Raw genomic sequence first — 27,470 nt, 5'->3', positions numbered from 1 at the left:
TTTTTTCTTTTTCTGGTTTCTTCAGGTATAATCTTTGCTTGCTTATTTGAGATTTTTTTTTGAGATGTTTATTTTTTTTGAGAGAGAGCAAGCTGGGGAGGGGCAGAGAGAGAGGGAAAGAGAGAATCCCAAGCAAGTTCCACACTGTCAGCACAGAGCCCGATGTGGGGCTTGAACTCACGAACTGTGAGATCATGACCTGAGCTGAAACCAAGAGTTGGACGTTTAACCAACTGAGCCACCCAGGCACCCCTTTTTTTTCTTAATATAGGTAGTTATGATTATAAGCTTTCATCTTAGAACTGTTTTTACTATGTTCCATACTTTTGTTATGTTGTGTTTCCATTTCTGTTTGTATCAAAATATTTTTTTACTTCCTTTTTGATCTCTTCTTTGATCCATTGGTTGTTCAGTAGTATGTTGTTTAATTTGCATGCATTTGTGAAATTTCCAATTTTCCTGCTGTGACTGATTTGTAGTTTCATTCTTGTTATATTATGATTTATAATGAATAAGTGTTGTGATCTTTGCCCACAATTCCTGGCTCACAACTCCCCAAGCCCTTAGAATTTCCTAAATGATAAGAGCAATGGAAACATCTTTTTTTTATAATATTTGAATTTTTTTCTTCAGTTTAGAGCCATAAAGGTGAAATGGCATGTTGTTATTCATAACAAGCCCATTTCAACCACACCTGAGTTTATGTTAATAAGGTGACTTTTGGAAAGCCTCTAGTAAGCCTTTAAGGATGGAGGCTGGTTGCCAAAGAAACCAATCATGACTAGAGTGTTGGAACTTTCAATCCCATCCGTCTATTCTCCCAGCCCCACCTATGAGGAGGAGAGAGGGACTGGGAGTTGAATCACTCACAGATGGCCAGTGATGTAATCAATCATGCCCATGTAATGAAGCTTCCATAAAAACTCAAAACTCATGAGGTTTAGAGAGCGTTGCACACCCCAGTTCTTAATGTGCTCGGGACCCTTTGGACCTCATCCTATATACCTCTTCATCTGGCTGTTCATCTGTGTCCTTTATAATAAACTGGCAAATGTAAGTTAATGTTTCTTTGGGTTCTGTGAGCCTTTCTAGCAAATTAATTGAGCCTAAAGAGGGGATCATGGGGACCACCAATTTATGGCCAGTTGGTCAGGAGCACAGGTAACAATCTAGGTCCGCAGGTGGCATCTGAAGTGGGGAGTCTTATAGGACTAAGCCCTTAACCTGTGGGATTTGATGCTATCTCCTGATAGTGTCAAAATTGAGTTAAATTTGTAGGATACCCAGTTAGTGTTTACTAGGATTGGAGAATTGCTTGATAGTGTTGGAAAACACACATCAGAATACAATTGTGATCAAGGAAGATACTTGATATAACGTCCTTCTTAATTGAATTTGTTGAGATTTGTTTTGTGCTCTAACACGTTCTGTCCTGGATAATGTTTTGTATGCACTTGAGAAGAATGTGTATTCTGCTGTTAGATGGAATGTTCTATATATGTCTCTAAGATCGATTTGGTCTATAGTGTTGTCAGATCTTCTGTTTCCTTATTGATTCCCTGCCTGGCAGTTCTGTCTGTTGGTGAGAGTAGGAATATTGCTGTTTATTGCTCCCTTTAGTTCTGTTACTGTTTGCTTTATATATTTAGGTGCATAAAAATTTACAATTGTTATATCCTGTTAATGAATTGACTCCTTTATCATTGTATAATGACCTTCCTCATCTCTTGGTTTCTTTAATTCTACTGTTCTTTTAGTGGTACAGAACTTAATTTCCTCTAGTTCAAGCTCCTTCTCAATGAGAGAATCTACTCTGTGACACATCCTTGAAATTGGGAAGGCGGGCTGACCAGTAATGGAGAGAGCTCATAGCTTTGTAAATTTACTTAAGCTTTGTTTGTCTTAATACAAATTGCCTTCATTCTTCTAGGTTGGCTATCTGAATAATCTAGAACTACTTGATTCCAAGGGACAGTTCTTCAAGATATTTGATAGCAACTGTAAATGTTCTTCCATTCAAGATTTTGAGTACTCATCTCATTTTTACCATTTTCCCTAAGACTTAGTTTTAGAACCTCTCAGTATCCTGGGATCCATCTTCTAAATGATAATTAGTTTCCTTTCTCAAATGTGACATTAGAGTTATTGATAACCATTCAAAATAAAGAGTAGGGTGGTTTTCTAGCTTGATATAGTCCTTATGCTTCCCATTAATGTCCTAAGATACAGTCTTTCTTTTAAAATTTGTCACAGTAAGTTACATAAATGACTCATAATAAACCGAAACTAAGTTTTTTGTGAAGCCAGGTTTCCTGTTTTGTATTTATGTAACTGGTAATTGCCTAATCTAAATGCAAGATTTTTTAACTTACCCCTATTTAATTTCCTCTTGACACTGTCCTTTAGAAATCATATTGAATCGTAATTCTAAGGTCTTATTTATCCTGATGGGTTTTTTGGTCTCCACAAGTTTAGTAAATGTGCTTAATGATTTTATGCTAGACATCCAAAACTAGAATTTTTATCAAACATGGTGGTTTGACTGAGTACATGTATTTCTTTTCCTCTTCAAATAGTACTAAAATTACAATAAAGGAATAAAAAGAGGCATAAGACCCTAGGGACAAAAATGAGTGGAAGAAGAAGAAACCACCATAGTTGAGAAATTTTATCTATTTTTTAGAAGATACAAAATGGATAGAAGAGTGTTAAGTAATTTAGCCAAATGGAAGAAGTTACACCCCGGGTTTTCTGCAGAGACAAGCAAGCGAGTTTACCCAGCACAACCTCCCCAGAGACTCAACATTGGTAACAAAATGTCTCCAAAAAGACAAGGATGAGGCTTGAGATTAAAAGTAGGTAATGTTAAAAAAAAAAAAAAAAAAGTAGATAATATTTGAAAGTTTTATATGAAGTGGTTGAATCATGCAAACTACTTCTTCCCCCTCTAGGAAACTGGGGATTTTTTTCTCCAAGAAAATGGAAGCTGAGGGTTCTGGACCCAGGAACATCAGATGCATGAAGAGGATAGGGGTTTGGAGCCAAGGAATTAAATGAAAATCTGCATACAGACTGGTGGGTCTTCGAAATCACAATGAGCTTCCATTTAGCTTCTTAATGCCATTAATAGGAATGTACAGCCAAAGAATAACCAGATTGTTAAGGAAAGCCTCTAAAATGAGAGGCCAAACAAATAAAAGAGACAAGGCAGAGAGCAAAGGGGAGAAAACTGGGGTGGATGGCAAAAAGGGTTTTAATCTCTAAGATTGAATGTTGCATCTTCAAAAGAACAGGATGTTATTTTGAAAATCTTTCAACAGGAAATAACCTTTAAAAATAAAAAGTATTCTAATCTCCCCTACCCAAAATAGTGGAAGGATTGTAGGTAAAATTGAAGCAATTTCCTAGGAATTAGAACAAAAAGATTAAATGAGGGAAATAGGAGAAAACTAATTTTTAAAATTAAAGATAGACCAGGAGGTTCAATATTAGACTAATAGAAATACAAATATGAGAGGACAGAGAAAATAGTAAGAAATGATACCCAAAAAATATCCAAAGCATTTTCCAAGTCATAGATTTGCAAATTGAAAAAGCTGAAAGAATAGTAAAAAGACAAAGACCAAGAGACTTGATTATGAAATTTCAGTAAACTGGGGATAGAGAGACTTTACTAAAAGCTTCTGGGAAGAGTATCTAGAGGTTACATTCAAAGGACCAATCAGAATGGCGTTATATATCCCAGTAGTAATATAGAAAGATAGAAATGCTGAGGTGCCTGGGTGGCTCAGTCGGTTAAGCGTCCGACTTCGGCTCAGGTCATGATCTTGTGGTCTGTGAGTTCAAGCCCTGTGTTGGGCTCTGTGCTGACCACTCAGAGCCTGGAGCCTGTTTCAGATTCTGTGTCTCCCTCTCTCTCTGACCCTCCCCCGTTCATGCTCTCTCTCTGTCTCAAAAATAAATAAACGTTAAAAAAAAATAAATAAAAAAAAAAAGAAATTCATCAAGCTGTGTCTTCATGCCTTCAGTGGGAAAGATTTCCTACCTAGAATTTTATTCCCAGCCAAATTGTCAATCAAATGTGAGTCTAGAATAAAGATATTTTTAGACATACAAGTGGCTCCAAAATTTCAGTTCTTTATCTTTAACATTTATTTATTTATTTTGACAGAACAAGAACATGCATGCATGGGGGAGGGGCAGAGAGAAAGGGGAGAGAGAATCCCAAGCAGGCTTCACACTGTTCAAACCCTTGAAATGTGAGATCATGACCTAAGCTGAAATCAAGAGTTGGACGCTTAACCAGCTGAGCCACCCAAAACTTCAGTTCTCATGAGCTTTTTTTGTTTACAAGTTGCCCTTATTACATAGCAATGAAAAAGAAATCAGATTCAAGAAGCAGAATTCAAAGAGCTGAGGAAGAGCCCAAGGTGACAACTTTGTAGCCAGTCCGAAGAATTCCCCAACAGAGTAAAAAAGAAGAAAGAGCAAAGGGTTTTGGGAAGGTACAGCTGCAGGAGAAAGCAGTATCTGATGTGTTTGAGCTTATGGAAAATATTGATAGACATGTGACAAATGTTGGAGCTTTTGAGGAAAAGTTAAAAATATATAGAGGGATGCCTGGGTAGCTCGACTCTTGATTTCAGCGTAGGTACGCATGATCTCACAGTTCGAAGGATCGAGCCCCACATTGGGTTCTGCGCTGACAGCATGGCATCTGCTTGGGATTCTGTCTCGCTCTCTCTCTGCCCCTCCCCTGCTCATGTTTGTTCTCTCTCTCTCTCAAAATAAATAAACATTAAAAATCTGTGTATAGAGAAAGTAGAAACAAATGAGGTAGACGTTAATTTGTAGACAGAAGTACATTGCATTGTCTTATGGTTCTACTTGGCCTAGCAATACTTGGACTAGTATCTCTCTATAATCATAGTCACACTGACTCTTCATTTAAACAAAGACTGTGATAAAATTACAGTGAATATGGAGGGGGAGGTAGAAGTTGAAGCTAAATACTTATATTCCATGGCAGGATGTCAGTAGATAACATCTAAATTTGATAAATCAAGCATATTTAGAAAAAGACAAATACCAGAAGAACCTCCTAGAAGATTCTATAGGATGTACGGATAGGGAAGAGTTTGCTGTTTTTCCAGAGTCCATTTGTCTTGGTTGATTTTTTATATAAAAATTCAGTGGGGGCACCTGGGTGGCTCAGTTGGTTTAGCATCCGACTTCAGCTCAGGTCATGATCTCACAGTTTGTGAGTTTGAGCCCTGCATCAGGCTCTGTGCTGACAGCTCAGAGCCTGGAGCCTGCTTCAGATTCTGTGTCTTCCTCTCTCTCTGCCCCTCCCCTGCTCGCTTGTACTCTCTCTCTCTCTCTCTCTCTCTCTCTCAAAAATAAACATTAAAAAAAATTTTTAATAAAAAATTTAAAAAGTTCAGTGAAATTGTATGGCATATTGTAGAGACCTCTTTTCAGATATTTATCAGTTAATTAATACCAGCCAGATAATCTAGCTATATCATTCATCCTTTGTTTAGCTGTCTTGTTCATAATAGGACCATTGTCTAGCTCATATCATGGCCTAAGAAGTCTAATACATTTCCTTGGTCTATTAACTTGGTATCCCTTTCCCTTAATGACTTTCTCGCAAAGTTATTTCTTCACTTCTTCTTTAAAAAATCTTTGTTCTAATTTAACATTGTTTCTCTTGGTTCTTTTTAAATTTAAATGTAATTTCTGGCATGCAGTTAGGATATCTAGGGTGCTGTGTACTTTATTTGTTTCTATGTTATCTAAAACAGGGGAATGCTTTTACTACAAATATATACCATGGCTATGTTAAAATACTATTGCTTTGGAAATATTTCCATAACAGTGAGATGATTTAGAACGTGTGTTTGTCAGTGAATTGTAAAATTACTATCTGACATATGTCTTGGAAAATTCCACAGCTTCTGCCAGTTTTCAATTTCTGGCACATTGACTAGAATTTGTACATGAGGAAATCAAACTCTACTTTCCCTTGATTTACCAACCCCTGTGACATTTTGGAATATGAGATTAGAGGTTAAATACTTGCTAATCCTGAGTCAAATCCCATTATTGCCTGGCTGTATCTACTCTTAGTTCTCTAGTGTGTATATAGATGGGGTGGGGCTAAGGGAAGTGAAGGAGGAGGAGAGAGAAGCACAAGTAATTATATTGCTACTTTGAATTTTCCGTTCTTTCCTTTCGCGTCATGACCTGGAAAGAAGTTTTCGGTAGGGCATGGAAGATTTCCTGGATTTAGCAGCACCCAAAATGAGCTCCAGTCATACCCAGTAGTCCATCAAAAGTTCACGGAGTCCTCAGGGCCCTAGAATGTTGCTGGGGATAGTTAAAACCGAGTAAGTGAAAGAAATAACCAACAGGAAACAGAATGAAAGTGTATACTTATTTTATACTGAGAGCAATGAATACTGGAGCAGTGGTAGTGGATATAGATTTTGGTTAGTAAACAGGACAGAAGTCAGGATGAAAGAAAGCTCAGAATGTTGAGTCAGATGTTAAAAGGTGTCCAAAGCAGAAAGTTTGACCTATTAAGTAATGTGTCTGTTTTCTACGTGTATCCCTTCCATGGCATTTTTAATCTAGGAATTTCTTTTCTTATGATAAATTTACTCATGAGATGGTAATGTATTGGCCATAGTTTTTTTTTTTTTATGAAATTTTATTTCTACTAGGAACAAGATGTTAGGCAGAGGAATTACAAACTTACTTTGTTTTAGGTTTATTTAGCCATACAAAAATGTTTTTCCTCTTAGATTCTGGCAAGAAAATCAGCCAATCGGAAAAACATCTGGTGTTAGTTGAATGAAGGAATGTCATAATCAGTAAAAATTACTTATAGGAAAAAAATAGTAAAAAGCTTATTTGGCTTTAACTCTTGGTTTCTTTATGAAAATTATTTTGTTTTATTTTTTAATAAAAATCTTTAATGTTTATTTTTAAGAAAGAGAGAGTACGAGCAGGAGAGGGGCAGAAAGAGAGGGAGACACAGAATCGGAAGCAGGCTCCAGGCTCCAAGCTATCAGCACAGAGCCCCACCTGGGGCTGGAACTCGCGAACCGCAAGATCATGACCTGAGCCACCCAAGTGCCCGTATTTCTTAAATTTTTAAAAATCTATTTTTGAGAGAGAGAGAGACAGAGCATGAGTGGGGGAGGGGCAGAGAGAGGAGAGAGAGAGAAAGAGAGACACAGAATCTGAAGCAGGCTCCAGGCTCTGAGCTATCAGCACAGAGCCTGATGTGGGGCTCAAAGTCACAAATCACAAGATCATGACCTGAGCTGAAGTCAGGCACTTAACCAGCTGAGCCACCTAGGCGCCCCGGAAAATTATTTTAAGGAGAGGAAGAGCTCTTTATTATTTTATTTTAATTAATTATTTTTAAGTAATCTCTACACCCAACATAAGGCTCAAACTCATGACCCTGAGATTAAGAGTCACATGCTCTACTGACTGAGCCAACCGAGCATCCTAAAATTTTATTCTTTTTTTATTTTAAACATGAAAGACCCTTGTTTTCTATTTATTTTTTCAAGTTTATTTATTAATTTTGAGAGAGACAGAGCACACGTGTGCAGGGTAGGGACAGAGGGAGAAAGAGAATCCCAAGCACGTTCTGCATGTCAGTGTAGAGCCCAGTGTGGGGCTCGATCTCACAAATGGTGAGATCATGACCTGAGCCAAGATCAAGAGTCGGACACTTAACTGATTGAGCCACCCAGGTGCCCCCTGAAATTTCATTCTTACTCTCTTACTGAAATTTTCCTCCAACCAAAATATTTGACCCATGTTGGACTACCCTTGTATGTCTCAAGTTTTACTCAAGTTCAAGAGTCATAAGCTTTAAACATAGAGCCTGTTTTTAATCATTTTTGGTGTTAACAACCACTAAAACTTAGTGGCTTAAAACATTTAATTACGCCTGGCAGGACTTGTGTTGGTCACTGGAAAAGTCATTCATGAAGCTGCAGTTATCTAGTGACTTGACTGGGACTTGAGTCGTCTAAGATAGCTTCTTAACAGTCTGACACCTGGGTATCACTGTCAGCTGGTACTCTTTTCCACATGGTCTCTCATCATTCAGAAAGCCTGGACATTTTCTTACATGGTGGCATGAATGTTTCAAGAAGGTAAAGCTTCAGTGTCTTTTAAGGCTTAGCTTTGGAAGTAACAGTGTTACTTCCACCACATTGTTTTGGTTAGATCAAGTCACCATGTCAACTCAGATACAGAGAGTGGGAAAACAGACTGTACCTTTTGAAGGGAGGTGCAGTAAAATCCCATTGCAAAAGGGCATTGCCACAAGGAAATAAGATTTATTGAAAGCTGTTATTATGAGTTTCTACTATGGTCTCCCTCTGGCTCCAGTATATCACGTGCAAAATATCCCCTCCCAGTCCTCATGTGCAGTTCCTCTTGATCCAGAGACCTAGGAACTAAAAAGAAAATTTATCTGCCCCATATACACAGTATACACTGTTGTCACAGGAATAGAATAATGGCAATAGACATTCCCCTAAAAAGGGGGAGATAACACATAGCACGTGGCACATAGCAGTTGTTGGTTCATATCAGTTCTGAAATCTAGCTGGGCACATATTGTCAGGGTCATCTACTCCAAGAGCAGGAAATGTGCCTTGACTGGGAAATGTGACTAGGGAACTTCATGAGAATGGTTCCCTAATCCATTGTTCTCTGTGGTTCTTGGTACCACATTCTGGACTCTTAGTGCTGCTTTCTAAGAAGTCTCTCCTTCTACATAAGAAATGTCTTATGAAGCTGAATAGCTTTCTCAGCATACTTCCTTCCTATAGAAAATTGGAATCCCACAGGCCTCTTTTCATTTTGAATAGTCTCTGTCCCTTTTAATCCAGCTGGTACATCTTCCTTTAAAATTTGTAGGATTTTCAGGGTCGCCTGGGTGGCTCAGTCAGTTGAGAACCCAACTTCAGCTCAGGTCATGATCTCACGGTTTGTGGGCTCAAGCCCCGCCTCAGGCTCTGTGCTGACAGCTCAAAGCCTGGAGCCTGCTTCAGATTCTGTGTCTCCCTCTTTCTCTGCTCCTCCCCCTCTCACGCTCTGTCTCTCCTTCCTTCAAAAATAAATAAACATGGGGGCGCCTGGGTGGCGCAGTCGGTTAAGCGTCCGACTTCGGCCAGGTCACTATCTCGCGGTCCGTGAGTTCGAGCCCCGCGTCGGGCTCTGGGCTGATGGCTCAGAGCCTGGAGCCTGTTTCCGATTCTGTGTCTCCCTCTCTCTCTGCCCCTCCCCCGTTCATGCTCTGTCTCTCTCTGTCCCAAAAATAAAATAAAACGTTGAAAAAAAAATTTAAAAAAATAAATAAATAAACATTAAAAAAAATTTTAATTTCTAGGATTTTCTATGAATCTGATTTGTGTTCTACTATGTCCCCCAAAGCTACAACATTAGAACTCATTTTTTAAGACAGGCCTTTCTCTACTTTGGTTGTGTCAGGCTGTTGTAGCATAATTCCCTTAAGCTTCTTAGAGGACTTTTTGTCTAGTTGAGAGAGTCAAGTAGTCACGGCTTTAAAATTTTCTGAAGTTTGGGGCACCTGGGTGGCTTAGTCGGTTAAGTGTCTTGGTTTCAGCTCGGGTCATGATCTCATGGTTTTGTGAGTTCGAGCCCTGCATTGGGCTCTGCACTGACAGCATGGACCCTGCTTGGGATTCTGTTTGTCTGTCTGTCTGTCTCTCTCTCTCTCTCTCTCTGCCCCTCTCCCACTCGCACTGTCTCAGCCTCTCTCAAGGTAAAAAAAAATAATATTTTTATAAAATTTTCTGAGGTTTTTAAAAGGAGCTTGTAGTCACATCTTTGATCTGATATTTATCCTGTGGGTAGTTCTTATTTTGAGAATCTTAGGGCTTGAGAGACAGATAAAGAATAGTTTTATTTTCTAGTGTGCCAAGTTCTAGGCCCGCTATATTTCTTCTACTATTTTTTTTTTTTTTGCAAGCTCTACAGTTCCCTCTTTAGTGTATTTCTTACCATCCTTTATCATATGCAGCTAAAAGATGAATTACCACTTTGAAAGCAGCTGATATAAACACGTTTAATGACTAAAGGAAATCAGATTTAAATAATTTAAGAGGAATATGATGACAGTGGCTTAGAGAATGTCAATAAAGAAATAGAAATTATATAAAAAAAAAAGAATCAAATGGAAATTCTGAAGTTGAAAAGTAGAACAACTGAAAAGGTTACCAAAGGAGGAACTCAAAAAATCAAATTGGAGGTCACACAGAGAGAGAGAGAATCCATGAACTTGAAGACAGAACAATAGAAATTATCCAATTTGAAGAAAAGAATGAAACAAAATGAGCAGAACTCAAATCTGTGAGACATCAGCTGTGCCAACAATACATACAGTAAAGTCTCAGATCGAGGTGGGAGAAAGAGAAAAAAATATTTGAAGAAATAGCTGAAATTTTCCAAATTTGATGAAAACCATATATCTATGCATACAAAAATATGAGTGAGTAGGATTAACACAAAGCGGTCTACACCTGGGTACGTTCTTATTGAACTGTTTAAATCCAAATACAAAGAAAAAATATGGAAAGCAAGACAAAAAGACTTCATGGTATATAAGGGAACAGCAATATGATTGACAGCTGACTTTTTCACCAGAAACAACAGAAGCCAGAAAGCACTTGGATAACCATTAAAGTGTAGAAAGTAAAATTTGCCAATTAAGAATTGTAGATTCACAAATCAAGAAAATGAAAAAAAACAACCTAAAGAATGGGAGAAATTATTTGTAAATCATATATCTGATAAGGGTCTTATATCCAGAATATTAAAAAAAAAAACCTTACAAATCAGTTAAAACAAAACAACCCAGTTTTACTCAAGGACTTGAGTAGACATTTCCTCAAAGAGATATACAACGGGCCAACAAATGCATGAAAATATGCTCAACATCATTTGTCATTAGGGACAGGCAAAGCAAGACCATAACAAAATACCACGTTATATCCACTAGGATGGGTATAATTAAAAGTAGAAAAAAATAGGAAAATAAGAAGTATTGGCTAGAATGTGGAGAAATTTGTTTGTTTGTTTTTTTTAAGTAAACTCTGCCCAACGGACTCGAACTCATGACCTGGAGATCAAGAGTTGCATGCTCTCACTGACTAGCCAGCCAGGTGCCCCCGATGTGGAGAAATTTAAAACTTTTTACCTTGTCGGTGGCAATGTAAATTGGTGCAGTTACTGTGAAAAACAGTTTGGCAGTTCCTTTACAATCTAGAAATTCAACTCCTAGGTAGATACCAAAGTAGTTGAAAGCAAATATTCATAAAAGTACTTGTGCACACATAATGTTCACAGCAGCAGTATTCACAAAGGCCAAAAGGTTGAAACAATCTAACTGCATTGACAGGTGAATGAATAAGCAACATTTGGTATATCCATACAATGGAATATTGCTCAGCCATAAAATGGAATGGATCACTGAGATATAGTACTATATGGATAAACATCAAAAATGTTATAAAAATGAAATAAGCCAGATATAAAAGATCACATACTGAATGATTCCATTTATGTGAAATATCTAGAATAGGGAAATCTGGGGGCACCTTGGTGGCTCAGTTGGATAAGCTTCCGACTTCAGGTCATGATCTCACAGTTCGTGAGTTTGAGCTCTGCATCAGGCTCTGTGCTGACAGCTCAGAGCCTGGAGTCTGCTTCAGATTCTGTGTTTCCCTTTCTCTTTGCCCCTCCCCTGCTCATGCTCTGCCTCTATCTCAAAAATAAACACTTAAAAAAAATAGAGTAAGGAAATCTATAGTGATAGAATAGTAGTTGGCTAGGTCCTTGGAGTGGGAGGATATGGGGTGGTAGGTCTTGGGATTGATTACTTAATGAAGACTGGGTGTTCTGGGGGAATGAAAACTTTGAAATTAGAGAGACATGGCAGTTGCACAGCATTGTAAACACTAAATGGCTTTGAATTGTGTAATCTATGTGAATTTCCTTTCAAAAATAATTTAAGTGAATTCTATATCCAGCAGAGCTATTATTGAAAAATACAGGCAAAATAAAGACATTCTCAGAATAGCAAACACAGAGAATTTGTTGTTAACAGACATGAAATACTGCTTTACATGAAATACTAAAGGAAGTCCTTCAAGCTGAAAAGATATGATTCCAGATGGTAACTTGAAGGAAAAGCACTGTAAAAGTTAATTACAGGAATAAATATAGAAGATTATAAATAGTTTTTTCTCTTATATTAGTTCAACTGAATTAAAAGACCGTTGTGTAAGACAATAATTATAAAACTGTGTTATTGGGATTTTAAGATAAGTATGCAACATATGATAATAGCAAAAAGGAGGAGGGATGAAATGGATTTCTGTTGGAACAAAGTTCCTATATTTTGCCAGAATTAAATAAGTAATAATCTAAAATTGTGATAAGATACTTTTTCTAAACAACAAAAAAATTACAATGATACTCTAGAAAATACCTACTTAAAAGAAAACAGTAAAAGAGAAACAGAAGAACAAAAGACATGAGACATATAGAAAACAAATAGCAAAATGAGAGACATATCCAACTAAATCAAATAATTACATTAAATGTGAATGAGTTACATACTTAAAAGGCATAGATTGTCAGACTGGATTTAAAAAAAAAAAGATTGAACTTTATGCTGTGTAGAAGAGGCACACTTTAGATTCAAAGCCACAGATAGGTTGAACATAAGTGAATAGAAGATGTACTACATACTAGCCTTAAACAATCCTAGAATGAACCCCCAGTTTGGGGGTGCCTGGGTGGCTTAGTTGGTTGAGCGTCTGACTTCGGCTCAGGTCATGATCTCACAGTTCGTGAGTTTAAGCCCCATGTCGGGCTCTGTGCTGACAGCTCAGAGCCTGGAGCCTGCTTCAGATTCTGTGTCTCTCTCTCTGCCCCTTCCCTACTCATGCTCTGTCTCTCAAAAATGAATAAACATAAAAAAAATACAATTTGATTCACAGTAGCATCAAGAAGCGTAAAATACTTGGCAATAAATGTAACAAAAGACTTAATACACTGAAAATTATAATTAAGTAGGCTGCAAACCCAGCATGGGGCTTGAACTCATGACCCTGACATCAGGAGTTCCATGCTCTACCAACTGAGCCAGCCAGGTGCGCTAACTCATTGCCAAGAAAAACTAAAGAAGACGTTAAAAAAAAAAAAGACATTCCAAGTTCACAGTTTAGACGACTCAGTCTGGGTGGCTCAGTCGGTTAAGCGTCTGACTTCGACTCAGGTCACGGGTCTCGCGGTCCGTGAGTTTGAGCCCCGCGTCAGGCTCTGGGCTGATGGCTTGGAGCCTGGAGCCTGCTTCCGATTCTGTGTCTCCCTCTCTCTCTGCCCCTCCCCCCTTCATGCTCTGTCTCTCTCTGTCTCAAAAATAAATAAACATTTAAAAAAATTAAAAAAAAAAAAAAAGAAGACTCAGTATTGTTAAGATGGCAGTTTTCTCCAAATTGATCCATAGAATCAGCGTAGTCTCTATCAAAATCCCAGCAGGCTTTTTTGCAGAAATTGACAAGCTGGTTCTAAAATTTTTATGGAAATGCAAAATGAAGAACACAATAAGAGGAGTTACACTTCTGATTTCAAAGTGATATAAAGCTATGTTAAGCCAGTGAGTTATTGCATAAAGATATACCTATAGATTAATGTAACAGTATAGAGAATCCAAAAATAAATGCTTACATTTGTGGTCAGTTGATTTTCAATAAAGGCAATTTAATGGGAAAAGAATAGTGTTTTAAACAAATGGTATTGAAACAATTGGATATCTGCATGATAAAAGATATACAACTGCGCCTCCAACTGTATACCAGAAATAACTCAAAATGGATCATACACTTAAATGTAAGAACTAAAATTATAAAACTTCTAGAAAAAAACATGGCAGATAATATTTATGACCTTTGGTTAGGCAGAGTTCATATACAGTTTTCCCCTGCCATCTGAAAGTAGAGTGTTCCTGTGAAATCTTTTGTAAACTGAAATGGTGCAAAGTGAAGAAACAATTATTATTAATCTATATGGGAAATTTATTGAGTGTTCCTAGACCCTCCCCCCCAAAAAAAAATCTCTTCAGTTTTTCTGATGCCTTAGGATACATCTTTCTAATAGATGCACAAAATAAATCTAGATAGAGCACAGAGGCTCACAGACACAGGTCAAAGTTGTAGCACCTTGACACAGATGCTGACTGCAGGTCTTGGGGAAGGAGCTTGGCAGCACCACTCTCACTGCTCTAGGCGCACACTGTCTATGTAATGGCTCACTGTAAAACAAACGCTGAACACTCTTTTCACTTTTTGACTTTTTTCATAAAAGCGAAGATCCTCTTCAGATATCTTGGTTATCAGTTAAGAGATGATGTCAGTTTATTAGTTAAAAACAGCTACAAATGTAGGTCTTTCATAAAAGCAAAGTCACATAACAGACTTTCAAAAAGTAGGGAATTCTTTTTTTTTTTTTAATTTTTTTTTTCAACGTTTTTTATTTATTTTTGGGACAGAGAGAGACAGAGCATGAACGGGGGAGGGGCAGAGAGAGAGGGAGACACAGAATCGGAAACAGGCTCCAGGCTCTGAGCCATCAGCCCAGAGCCTGACGCGGGGCTCGAACTCACGGACCGCGAGATCGTGACCTGGCTGAAGTCGGACGCTTAACCGACTGCGCCACTCAGGCGCCCCAAAAAGTAGGGAATTCTTATATGTGACATCAAAAAAAGCATGATCCATTAAAAAAAGGTAAATTGGACTTTATCAAAATTAGAAACATTTGTCCTTCAGAAGATACCATCAAGAAATAGAAAACACAACCCACAGAATGGGAGAAAATATTTGCAGACCATAGAGTCGGTAAAGGGTCTGTATATATATATATATAGGCCCATTATATATACAGAGTCCTTAAATATATAAAGAACACTTGGGGTGCCTGGCTGGCTCAATCTGAAGAGCATGTGACTCTTGATCTTGGGGTTGTGAGTTCAAGCCTAACGTTGGGTGTAGAGATTACTAAAATAAATAAATAAGCTTTAATAAATCTATATATCAATCAAATGATTTGAATACATATTTCACCAAAGAAGTCATTTGGCTAACATGAAAAGATGCATTAGTAGTTAGGGAAAAGCAAATTGAAACCTTGATATACCAACTGGCTAAAGTTTAAAAGATAGATAAGAACAAGTGATAGCAAAAATATGGACACACTGGGTGATGGGTATTGAGGAGGGCACCTTTTGGGATGGGCACTGGGTGTTGTATGGAAACCAATTTGACAATAAATTTCATATAGTGAAAAAAAACAAAAAAAAATATGGACACACTGGAACCCTCATACATTACTGATGAGAAGGTAAAATGGTCTAGCCACTTTGGAAAATAATTCATCGCTTTCTTTAAAAGTTTTTTTTTTAAATATAATTTATTGTCAAGCTGGCTAACATACAGTGTATATGAGTGTGCTCTTGGTTTTGGAGGGTAGATTCCCGTGATTCATCACTTACATACAACACCCTATATTCATCCCAGCAAGTGCCCTCCTCAATGCCCATCACCCATTTCTTTTTTTTTATTTAAAAAAAATTTTTTTTAACGTTTATTTATTTTTGAGACAGAGAGAGACAGAGCATGAATGGGGGAGGGTCAGAGAGAGAGGGAGACACAGAATCTGAAACAGGCTCCAGGCTCTGAGCGGTCAGCACAGAACCTGACGCGGGGCTCGAACTCACGGACTGCGAGATCGTGACCTGAGCCGAAGCCGGACGCTTAACTGACTGAGCCACCCAGGCGCCCCCATTTCTTTAAAAGTTTAAAATAAACTGAGGCACTTGGCTGGCTCAGTTGGTGAGCATGTGACTCTTGATCTCGGGGTTGTGAGTGAGCCCCATGTTGGGTTTAGAGATTACTTTAAAAAAATTTGTCTTTTTTTTTTAGTTTATTTTTGAGAAAGAGAAAGAGAGCTTAAGTGGGGGGGGGGGGAATCTTAAGGGGCACCTGGGTGGCTCAGTCATTTGAGCATTAGACTCTTGATTTTTGCTCAGGTCATGATCCCAGGGTCTTGGGATGGAGCCCTGCATCAGACTCCGCACTGAGCGTGGAGCCTACTTGAGATTTCCTCCCCCCCCCCCGCCCTCCCTCCCTCTCTCTCCCTTTCTGTCTCTCTCTCTTTCCTCTCCCCTTCTGTCCCTCCCCTACTCGCTCATGCTCTCAAAATCAGGTCTTAAAAATTTTTAAAGTTTAAACTTGGGGCACTGCTGAGTAGCTCAGTCGGTTAAGCATCTGACTTTGGCTCAGGTCATGATCTCACAGTTGGTGGGTTCAAGCCCTGCATTAGGCTTTGTGCTGACAGCTCAGAGCCTGGATCCTGCTTCAGATTCTGTGTCTCTTTCTCTTTCTGCTCCTCCCCCTCCCATGTTCAGTCTCTCGAAAATAAATAAATGTTAAAAAAATTTTGTTTTAAACAAACAACATAGACTACAACCCAGCAGTTCTCCATCTTAGATTCTATACATAAGAAATTAAAACATATATCAACCCAAAGACTTAGAATAATCATAGAAGCATTATTCATGATCATTAAAAAAAAAATTGTAGCAGGGGTGCCTGAGTGATGGCTCAGTCATTTAAGCGTCCCACTTCAGCTTGGGTCAGGATCTCCTGGTTTGTGAGTTCTAGCCCCACATGGAACTCTGCACTGGTGGTGCAGAGCCTGCTTGGGATTCTCTCTCTCCCCTTCCTTCTCTCTCTCTCTCTCTGTCTCTCTCTCTCTCTGCCCCTTCCTCACTTGCACTCTCTTTATCAAAATAAATAAACTTTTTAAAAAAATATATTAAATTTATAGCAATCTTGATGTTTGTCAGCTGAAATGGATAAACAAAATATGGCATTTCACAAACTGAAGTAGTATTCAACAGTATTTTTATACTGGAATGAACTATTGGTGCATGCTACAACATGGATGAGCTTGAGAAATGCAGAATAAAGGAAGCCAGATGCAAAAGTGAGATGTTTTTTGTTTCCATTGTTTTTGAATGTCCAGAAAAGGAAAATCTAAAGAGACAGAAAGCTAATTAGTGGTTGCTTGAGGTTGGATCTCAGCAAATGAATGGATTGCAAATAAGCATGAGGGATATTTGGGGGGATGATGGAAATTCATAGAAAATGTGATCGTTGCACAGCTTTACAGATTTACTAAAAATTATTGAATGTACACTTAAAACCAGTGAATTTTATGGTATGTGAATTATTTAAAGCTGTTAATAAATACTATATACATATAAAATTGCATAATCGTGAAAACAGTAATTAACAACTTTTTTTTAAACAAGAAATTTAATGTAGCTCATATTCCTTGAAATAAATGGGCCATAAGCTGAGTCTCCAAACTCTTGTTTCTTCAGATATTTTGTTTTTTCCCCAGATATTTCAGTTGTTCAGTCATTTGTTGTAATGATTATCAGTTTGTTACTGTGCTGATGTCATATGTGTTTTAATTACCAAGTTTAGGGTCACATTCAATTTATTAAATATTTTTATTTAAAAAATTGGGGGCAAGGCACTCTACCATAAAGATACAAAGTGATAAAATCATGGGAACCTGCTGGGAATTTATAGTCAGAGGAGTATTAACAGATCCCTACAGTATAACATTCACTGGTTCACCTGTTTCTAGGCACTGTGTGTTGGTTGCTGACTATACAGTGGCCCCTGTGTAGAGGAAAGGCCCCTTTCCTCTCAGATTTTATAGTCTGATATAAGGAGTGCTACATTAGCTCAGAACTGGTGTTCTGAACTTTGGAGTGCTTTGTGGTTTTGTAGGGGAAGAAACAGTTAGATCCTGTTAGGGAGATTGGGAAAGGCTTCATGGCCTATGCATGTCCAGTGGATGTCAGTCTGTTTCTGCTGATAGAATAGGCAAGTTTGGTTGCACAGGTGCTTTAGAGAAAATAGTATAAACAACAGCACAGAGCCTGCTCGAAGAGAAGCAAATGGTCCTTAAGTTCTATTTTATTTTCCTCCATTGGTTATACTTTACTATATATAGTTAAAACTTGCTCTGGATTAAAAAATGTAACATTGGGGCGCCTGGGTGGCGCAGTCGGTTAAGCGTCCGACTTCAGCCAGGTCACGATCTCGCGGTCTGGGAGTTCGAGCCCCGCGTCAGGCTCTGGGCTGATGGCTCAGAGCCTGGAGCCTGTTTCTGATTCTGTGTCTCCCTCTCTCTCTGCCCCTCCCCCATTCATGCTCTGTCTCTCTCTGTCCGAAAAATAAATAAACGTTGAAAAAAAAAATGTAACATTTTATAAAGTGCAAAAGATGCTTTTGATTTAATTGTAAATCAAAAATTAGGGGTGCCTGGGTGGCTTAGTCAGTTGAGCGCCTGAGTTTGGCTCAGGTCATGATCTCATGGTTCATTGGTTTGAGCCCCACATCGGGCTCTGTGCTGACAGTTCAGAGCCTGGAGCCTGCTTCAGATTCTGTGTTTCCCTCTCTCTCTGCCCCTCCCCTTCTCGTGCTCTGTCTCTTAAAAGAAAATAAACATTAAAAATTTCTAAAAATGAAATAATTTTAATTGTCCTAAATTCAGAAATGTTAAATTTTTATTTAAAAAAAACTTTAATTTTTTTAATTGGAAAAATACATATAACTTAAAATTTGCCATCTTAATCATTTTTAAGTGTACAATACACTCAACAGTGTTTGTGTAATTAATCTCTAGGACTCTTCATCTTGCAAAACAAGAGATGTCACTTTGTTTGTTTGTTTGTTTGTAGTTAGTCTGTGCTTCATGCCCAGCACAGAGCCCAGCATGGGGCTTGAACTCATAACCCTGAGATCAGGACCTGAGATGAGATCAAGAATCGGACACTTAGCCAACTGAGCCACCCAGGCACCCCAAAAGATGCCTTTTAAAATCTAAAGCAAGTAGAGGCGCCTGGGTGGCTCAGTTGGTTGAGTGTCCAACTTCAGCTCAGGTCATGATCTACGGTTGGTAGGTTTGAGCCCCGTGTCCGGCTCTGTGCTGACAGCTTGCTCAGAGCCTGGATCCTGCTTTAGATTCTGTGTCTCCCCTCTCTTCCTCTCCCCCTCTCGCATTCAGTCTCTATCTCTCAAAAATAAATAAATGTAATAAAAAAATTAAAATCTAAAATAAGTAAATTTAGGTGCATGTATCAGAGACCCAAATTAAAAGTGGCCTAAATATGATAAAATTTTATTTTTCTGTCATATAAAGTCCAGAGGCATGGTGTCTCTGTAAGTCATTTACAGGCTTTTTCTAATTTTTTGCTTATCTTTAAAACTGTGGCCTTCAACTTCGTGATACAAAATGGAGTTTGGTCATCATAACCAGATTCCAAGCAGCAAAATTAAAGAAGGAGTAAGAAGGGGCATACCTTCTCTCTTTTAAGGACATTCCTGAAATTGCACACATCACTTTTTCTTCTACCCATTGGCCAGAACTTAGTAACCTGGCTTTATCTAGCTGCAAGGGAAATAAAATCTTCTTTCCATATAGCCATGTACTAGCTAAAAATTGGGAATTCTGTTACTCTAGAAGAAGAGAATGGATAACTAATATTCTCTACCAAAATAGTCATTAAATTTTGTATTTCTTCTATAAAGCTGAATCAGATCTTTTAGATTTCCTTTTTTGGAGATGGTAACCATACTCTAATTTAGTCAGCAGGGGTCACTGTTGAGCAAGTAGTTTCTTTACTATTTACTTTGTTAAACCTATCTGCCATTATATTTCTCAACTATATAATTTATAAAAAAACAATTATAGCTTCATACACAGCAACAATAAATGCCAGTGTATGACAAACCATGTCACTTAGATTTTTTAAAACCTGAATATTTAAGAATGTCCTATGTCTAGATAAATGCTTTTGCAGTGTCTGTTTGTTCAGGGAATGATGATGTTCTACCTTAAAACAATTAATAGAGAACAAACTAGTTGCTTTCATGTTTTCCCCATGACCACATCCTTGTAATTGTTTGCGGATAGATTAGAAAAAATCCATAATGATACATTCCCTTGTTAAAAATACATAATGCTATATTCCCATGTTAAAAACCAGATTACGTAAGAGTGTCAAACATTTGATCAGTCACTTCCCCTACAACAATTATATCTAAAATTCTTCACAAATTTGTTGTAATTCATTATATGCCCTGGATCTAACTTGTTTTGACAACCTTTATATTTTACATGAGAAACCTTAAGTTTAGATTCAGCTAATAGTAAAATATCTAAAACATATATTCTGTCATTTGTATGAAACATTTTACCAGCAGTGCCATGAACTGGAGGAAAAGGCATTTGGGTTTCCTAGAAAACATCTAAAATTATTGTTTACCTCTAGGATTATTTTTTAAGCTCCTGCTGTGTCACTTCAAATAATAAAATATTCTGATTGTGTTATATAGATCTTATAGAGCTGTAATTTCTTAAGTCCTGAGATCAGCAATCTGCTTCATCTGGTCCATTGGTTCTCATACTTTAGGAAGCATTGGTGTCACCTGAAGGGCTTCTAAAATATGAATTGCCCTGGGGCGGCTGGGTGGCTCAGTCAGTTAAGCCTCTAACTCTTGGTTTATGCTCAGGTCATGATCTCATGGTTCATGAGTTTGTGCTGACAGCTCTGAGCCTGGAGCATGCATGGGATCCTCTCTCCCTCTCTCAGCCCCTCCCCTGTTCATGCTCTCTCTCTCTCTCTCTCAAAATAAATAAACTTAAAAAATTATAATAAAAAATACAGCTTCCCCTTATTTTTCTCCATCTCCTCTTCACCCCATTTCTGTTACTATAGGTCTGGGGTAAAGCACAAGAATTTACCTTTCTAACAAAGTCCCAGTTGATGTTGATGCTACTGGTCAGATGACCACAGGTTGTGAACCACTGATTTTATCCTTTCTTGCAAACTTTAGGTAGAATATATATGTACAGAAGGAAGAGGAGGAATATGTAAATCTGGACAGATGTCCTCTAAGCCTGGTGTTTCCCAAATCCTCCCAGGACACTGTATTCTTTTTTCCCTTTGCTTACCTTCATGCTCCCACAGAGACAACACCATTCAGTCTATATAGACTGATGCAAGGAAAGAAATTACTGCTGGGTGTGATTTTGTTCCTTTTTATATCTAGAGTTCTAGAAGTCCTGTGAATAACATATGGCAGGTGTATGGGGTTTTTTTAGTCAATTTTATTGTGTATATTCAAGAGAGCAAAATGCTTTACTAAGTGAGATATGTAGCATTTAATAAACACTTAGAGTACACAAGATAAAGAGTTTAGCATTTTTAATATATAAATGTATGTCTTTTTGTGGATTTGAGTTGGGCAGAGTGTAGTAGATTGGGTGTTTAGTGAGTCTGTTTTGTACTTAAAAGCTTTTTTTCCCCAAAGATCTTAAGCTTAAGATATATGTTGTGTGCTTACTCTGAAAAGGCTCCCAGGTCTCCATTTATACTTTAGCTTTCTTTGCACGACATTGTTATTTATGTCATCAACCCTTGATTATTCCAGTTTTTAAATGCATTATAACTCCTTCATGCATTCTTCTCTATGAAAGTACCCAGAGAGGAATGATCATAATGACATAGCGTTTTAGAAGTTATATCATTTGAGAAGAACTTAAACTTGTTTAGGAGGGAATACGATGGCTTCATTTGAAAGATTGCCTTATAGAAGAAAGATGATTTTTTAATAGCTTCCACTAATGGGTAGAAATTATGAGGAAGTAGATTATTCTTTGATGTCAGATAATTTCCTAAAACATGTTATTGTCAGTTAATAGCATTGCTCTTATTATAAGATTATCTGTTACACTGAAACTTGATACTCCAACTTTCCATCACCAAGTCTTTTTGCTTCTTCAAAAATCCTTCTTTTCTCCAGTGTCTTTTTTTTTTAATTTCCACCAGCCCTGTAATCTCACAGACACCTTCATCATCTTTTATTTGAACTATAATTTCAATATATTATTAGTTTATGTCCTTGCTATCAATCCAAAGTTTAATTTCCTTACGTTTCTCTTCTCTACAGGATTGTTTCAAATTTCTAGCTTGATATACAAGTCTCCTTCATGACCAAACCCCACTATCCACGTAACAGTTCATTCATTAGATTTATTGAGTTCCTACCATGTATCAGGCTCTGTGCTCAATCCTGGAAATATCATGAGCAAATGTGAAAGCCATGGCCCCTACCCTCATGGAGCTTTCCATTTATTTAGCTAGAAGATAGGTTGTTAGAGTTACCAGAAAATATTTATTGTAATTACTCTGGATGTCTGGGGTTCTTGCCACTACTTTACCCTACCTCTTTACTTCCCTTCCGTTACCTTTTCTACTTTGAATCAGGAAATGCTAAGGCCTTCATGCTTTCATACATCTTATCTCCCCCTTTTTCCTAATTAACTTCTGGCCTTCCTTTAAGACCCAGTTTAGATGTCCTCTGTGGGCAGAATTAGTTATTTTTTCCCTTGCTCTCAGATACCTCTTGTCATTTATCTCTAAAAATTAATAAAGTATTTACTTATTTCTGTGTTCGTTGTAGAGCCAGAGCTCCTGAATTACAGAGATAACGTCTCCTTTTCCTTGGATCTCGTTGCCCTGAAAAGTGCCTGATTTGACAGGGTGTTCAGTAGATGTTCATTGCCTGAAGTCAGGAGACATCTGTGTAATACTTAATAGCAGGGACTGTACATATTTCAGCCTCAGTGACATGTGTTTGCTGTTTTCACTCTGCTTTTTATTGAGTATAGGTGTTTGGTTTTTTATGTGGCTTACTGCACAAGCTTACAGTCTTGATCTCCTTTGTGGAAGAAATGGTGGCTCTGTTTAAAAGTACCCATTGTGGACGGCGCCTGGATAGCTCAATTGGTTGAGCATCTGACTTTGGTTCAGGTCGTGATCTTGCAGTTCGTGAGTTCGAGCCCTGCATCTGGCTCACTGCTTTGGCTCTTCTGTCTCCCTCTCTTTGCCCCTTCCTCGCTTGCTCTCTCTCTCTCTCTCTCTCTCAAAAATAAATAAAACATTTTTTAAAAAGTATCCATTGTGGGTTATTTGATTAATTTGTTAAATGATCAGTTGTATGCATCAAAATTGCATGTGGTTATGAAGCATTACTGGTTTTCTGCATGTTACATAAAACTCAGAAGAGAATGTTCCCTATCCCAGTTTCTGATCATCTGCTTAAACAAGTAAATGTGACTTAGATTTGGAGAATTACCTTATCAGCACAGAGCCTGATACATGGTAGGAACTCAATAAATCTAATGAATGAACTGTTACGTGGATAGTGGGGTTTGGTCATGAAGGAGACTTGTATATCAAGCTAGAAATTTGAAACAATCCTGTAGAGAAGAGAAACATAAGGAAATTAAACTTTGGATTGGTAGCAAGGCATTTTTATTTTATTTTATTTTTTAATGGTTTGTTGTTTGTTTTTTTTTTTAACTTATTTTTGAGACTGAGAGACAGAGTCTGAATGGGGGAGGGGCAGAGAGAGAGGGATACACAGAATCCGAAGCAGACTCCAGGTTCTGAGCTGTCAGCACAGAGCCTGACACGGGGTTCGAACTCCACAGACTGCGAGATCATGACCTGAGCCGAAGTTGGACACCCAACTGACTGAGCTACCCAGGCATTCCTCTTAATGGCACTTTTATTTTTTTATTTTTTTAAATTTTTTTTTTAACGTTTATTTATTTTTGAGACAGAGAGAGACAGAGCATGAATGGGGGAGGGGCAGAGAGAGAGGGAGACACAGAATCCGAAGCAGGCTCCAGGCTCTGAGCCATCAGCCCAGAGCCCGATGCGGGGCTCGAACTCACGGACCGCGAGATAGTGACCTGAGCTGAAATCGGACGCTTAACCGACTGAGCCACGCAGGCGCCCCTAATGGCACTTTTAAATGGTCACTGTACAGTAATGTGATTTTAAGCAACGAGACCTTTTGCAATTCAGTTTCCTTGTGTGGAAAATGAAGATTAAGGATAATATGAAGATTCAGTACATTAATACATGAAAAACACTTAAAATAATAACTGCCACATAATGTCATCCCTCTGATTGTTATTAATTTTTTCTACAGACAAGGAACAAATTAAATGTCTCAGGCTAAAGAGTTTTTAGGCCTGTTTTTCAGGCTAAAGAGTCTCTGAAAATGTGACTTTCGCTTATTATACCCACTATACTTACCCACCCCTCTCTTTAGAGGATTGCCTCTAAGCTTTGAGTTGAACATAATAAAATGTTAAGTAACACTAACTGATTTTGTTTTTGCAGATGTTCTCAAATAGTGATGAAGCTGTAATCAATAAAAAACTTCCCAAAGAACTCCTATTACGGTAAGTCTGAATGCTGATTTTAGTTTGGTTGTGTGTGTGTCATATTGTCTATTTAAAAATTTTTAGACTTGTTGATAATTTTCATGTATGTATAGGATCTGGATTATCTGAATTTGTAAATTTATTGGTTGTTTTGTTAATCTTAACTCTGTTTTCTAGATATGAATCAAAATTTTAAATGTTTAGTAACAGTTCTCTCCTGATTTGTACTTATATATGATTTTGTTTACTTGTTTTCTTTTGCCCTATTCTTAGATAGAATGTGAAGGAGATAATACATTTTATTTTATTATAGTGCTCATCTTTTTTAAATGTTTGTTTATTTTTGAGAGAGAGACAGAGTATGAGCGGGGAGCGGGGGGCAGGGGGGTGGGCAGAGAGAGGGAGACACAGAATCCAAAGCAGGCTCCAGGCTCCCAGCTGTCAGCACAGAGCCTGATGCAGGGCTGGAACCCACCAACCATGAGATGACCTGAGCCAAAGTCGGACACTTAACCTACTGAGCCACCCAGGTACCCCAGTGCTGATTTTTTGAAGTGATTCTGATCCATCCCTTGCCCCCACTTCTTATTCCTAAAGTCAAATATGACCATGAAGTAACTTGTATTTGCAACAAAATATTACATATATTGAGGTACTGTAAAGAAGAGTTACAGACCTTTATTTAAAATTTTTTTTTTTTTCTGGGGCGCCTGGGTGGCGCAGTCGGTTAAGCGTCCGACTTCAGCCAGGTCACGATCTCGCGGTCCGGGAGTTCGAGCCCCGCATCGGGCTCTGGGCTGATGGCTCGGAGCCTGGAGCCTGTTTCCGATTCTGTGTCTCCCTCTCTCTCTGCCCCTCCCCCGTTCATGCTCTGTCTCTCTCTGTCCCAAAAATAAATAAACGTTGAAAAAAAAAATTTTTTTTAAAAAACGTTTAAACGTTAAAAAAATAAACGTTGAAAAAAAATTTTTTTTAAAAAAACGTTTAAACGTTAAAAAAATAAACGTTGAAAAAAATTTTTTTAAAAAAACGTTTAAACGTTAAAAAAATAAACGTTGAAAAAAAATTTTTTTTTTTTCAACGTTTATTTATTTTTGGGACAGAGAGAGACAGAGCATGAATGGGGGAGGGGCAGAGAGAGAGGGAGACACAGAATCGGAAACAGGCTCCAGGCTCTGAGCCATCAGCCCAGAGCCCGATGCGGGGCTCGAACTCCCGGACCGCGAGATCGTGACCTGGCTGAAGTCGGAGGCTTAACCGACTGCGCCACCCAGGCGCCCCCAGACCTTTATTTTAAAGATAAAAAGGTAAAAGTGATTTTAAACTCTTTCCTTCTATTACAGTTATAATTTTACCCTCCTTATTTTTAGTTAGTTCTCTAGAAATTACATTTGGGATCACCCACAACATAAAACACAAAACCCCTAATTTACATGCATCTGACCTAGGAATCACCTAGGAAAAAACTAGGGGAGTTGTTTTCAGTGCCCATTATTTGGGTACTTAATCATCCCATTCTTTGTTCACTTATGTTGAATATCGTGACTTAGAAAGAAAGGTACATTTTAGGGGTGGCTGGGTGGCTCAGTCTGTTAAGTGTCTGACTTTGGCTCAGGTCATGATCTCACAGTTTGTGAGTTCGAGCCCCACTTCGGGCTCTGTGCTGACAGCTTAGAGCCTGGAGCCTGCTTCAAACTCTGTCTCTGTCTCTGTCTCTCTCTCTCTCTCTCTCTCTCTGTTCCTCCCCCACTCATTCTCTCTCTCTCTCCTTCAAGAATAAATTTTAAAAAATTTTTAAAAAAGAAAGAAAGGTACATTCCCTTTTGCAAATGTTGGAAGTTAACAAGTTGTACTGGAACATCTATTTCTTGGTCTGAGCTGCTGCCACAGTCTAGCTCATAACCAGCCCAGTCCATGCTCACGATGGAAAATAATCTTGCCCTGTTGCCGATAAAGAAAAGTATTCCTGGGGCGCCTGGGTGGCGCAGTCGGTTAAGCGTCCGACTTCAGCCAGGTCACGATCTCGCGGTCCGGGAGTTCGAGCCCCGCGTCAGGCTCTGGGCTGATGGCCCAGAGCCTGGAGCCTGTTTCCGATTCTGTGTCTCCCTCTCTCTCTGACCCTCCCCGTTCATGCTCTGTCTCTCTCTGTCCCAAAAATAAATAAACGTTGAAAAAAAAAAAAAAAATTTAAAAAAAAAAAAAAAGAAAAGTATTCCTGGCATTTCTAAGGATTTGCACGTCTGACTTCTTCACTACTTTGCAAGCGGGGACTGTATTCTTCTAAATCTTTATGTAATACTTTATACAATGGAGATACTAAGAAAAAATAACTGAATTGAACTTGGAATGGATTTTTCCATGGAAGCAATGCATTCATACATGCAGGTTGACTATAGTTGAAATAATAGCAATACGTGCTAAGCTACTCAGAACTGTTGGAGATGTATCCTAGATATCTTGAGTATCCCTCAAATTTTAGCAAAATTATAATGGCACCATCTTAAAGAAAAATATTTTTAAATGGGTTATATTCTTTTTTAAAAAAAATTTTTTTAAGCGTTTATTCAGTTTTGAGAGACAGAGTTGGGGAGTGGGCAGAAAAAGAGGGAGGCACAGAATCAGAAGCAGGCTCCGGGCTCTGAGCTGTCAGCACAGAGCCCAACACGGGCCTGAACTCACAAACCGTAAGATCCTGACCTGAGCCAAAGTTGGCCGCTTAACCAACTGAGCCACCCAGGTGCCCCTAAATAGGTTATATTCTTTACTGTTATTATGAACTGAGTACACTAAGACATACTTCAATGTTTTAAATACTGGCATTACATTGTACTATAGTAGTTTACTTAAAGACTTACTAAGATTCAGGGAAATTAATCCTTTGGTAATTAGCTGCACCGTCTTATGGTTTACGTTTTTTTTGTTGGAGTTTTTCTCCATGGAAGACAGACATAAAGGCCACATACTGTATAATTCCACTTATATGAAATATCTAAGATAGACAGATCCATGGAGTTAGAAGTTGC

At 38.2% G+C, this 27,470-nt stretch overlaps 1 protein-coding gene across 5 annotated transcripts in view; it reads left to right on the top strand.

Moving 5' to 3' along the window:
- The window catches only part of FBXL20 (F-box and leucine rich repeat protein 20), a 97,430-nt gene that overhangs the window by 32,585 nt on the left and 37,375 nt on the right, over positions 1 to 27,470 (top strand). For 3 of the 5 annotated variants that reach the window (XM_047081184.1, XM_047081180.1, XM_047081181.1), the window contains exon 2: positions 24,404 to 24,465. In XM_047081184.1, coding sequence (XP_046937140.1) covers positions 24,404 to 24,465 — 62 coding nt within the window. Of the gene's footprint in view, positions 1 to 713; positions 3,076 to 24,403; positions 24,466 to 27,470 lie in introns of those variants that run through there. The other 2 variants (XM_047081183.1, XM_047081182.1) reach the window with 2 other exon arrangements.

The sequence above is a fragment of the Lynx rufus genome, unplaced genomic scaffold (genome assembly GCF_022079265.1).
Source record: "Lynx rufus isolate CCGP_SWC_20201006 ecotype Redwood Valley unplaced genomic scaffold, mLynRuf1.p SCAF_18, whole genome shotgun sequence".
NCBI lineage: Eukaryota > Metazoa > Chordata > Mammalia > Carnivora > Felidae > Lynx > Lynx rufus.
Note: the sequence above shows the minus strand (reverse complement) of the source record. Positions and strands in the feature narration are given on the sequence as shown.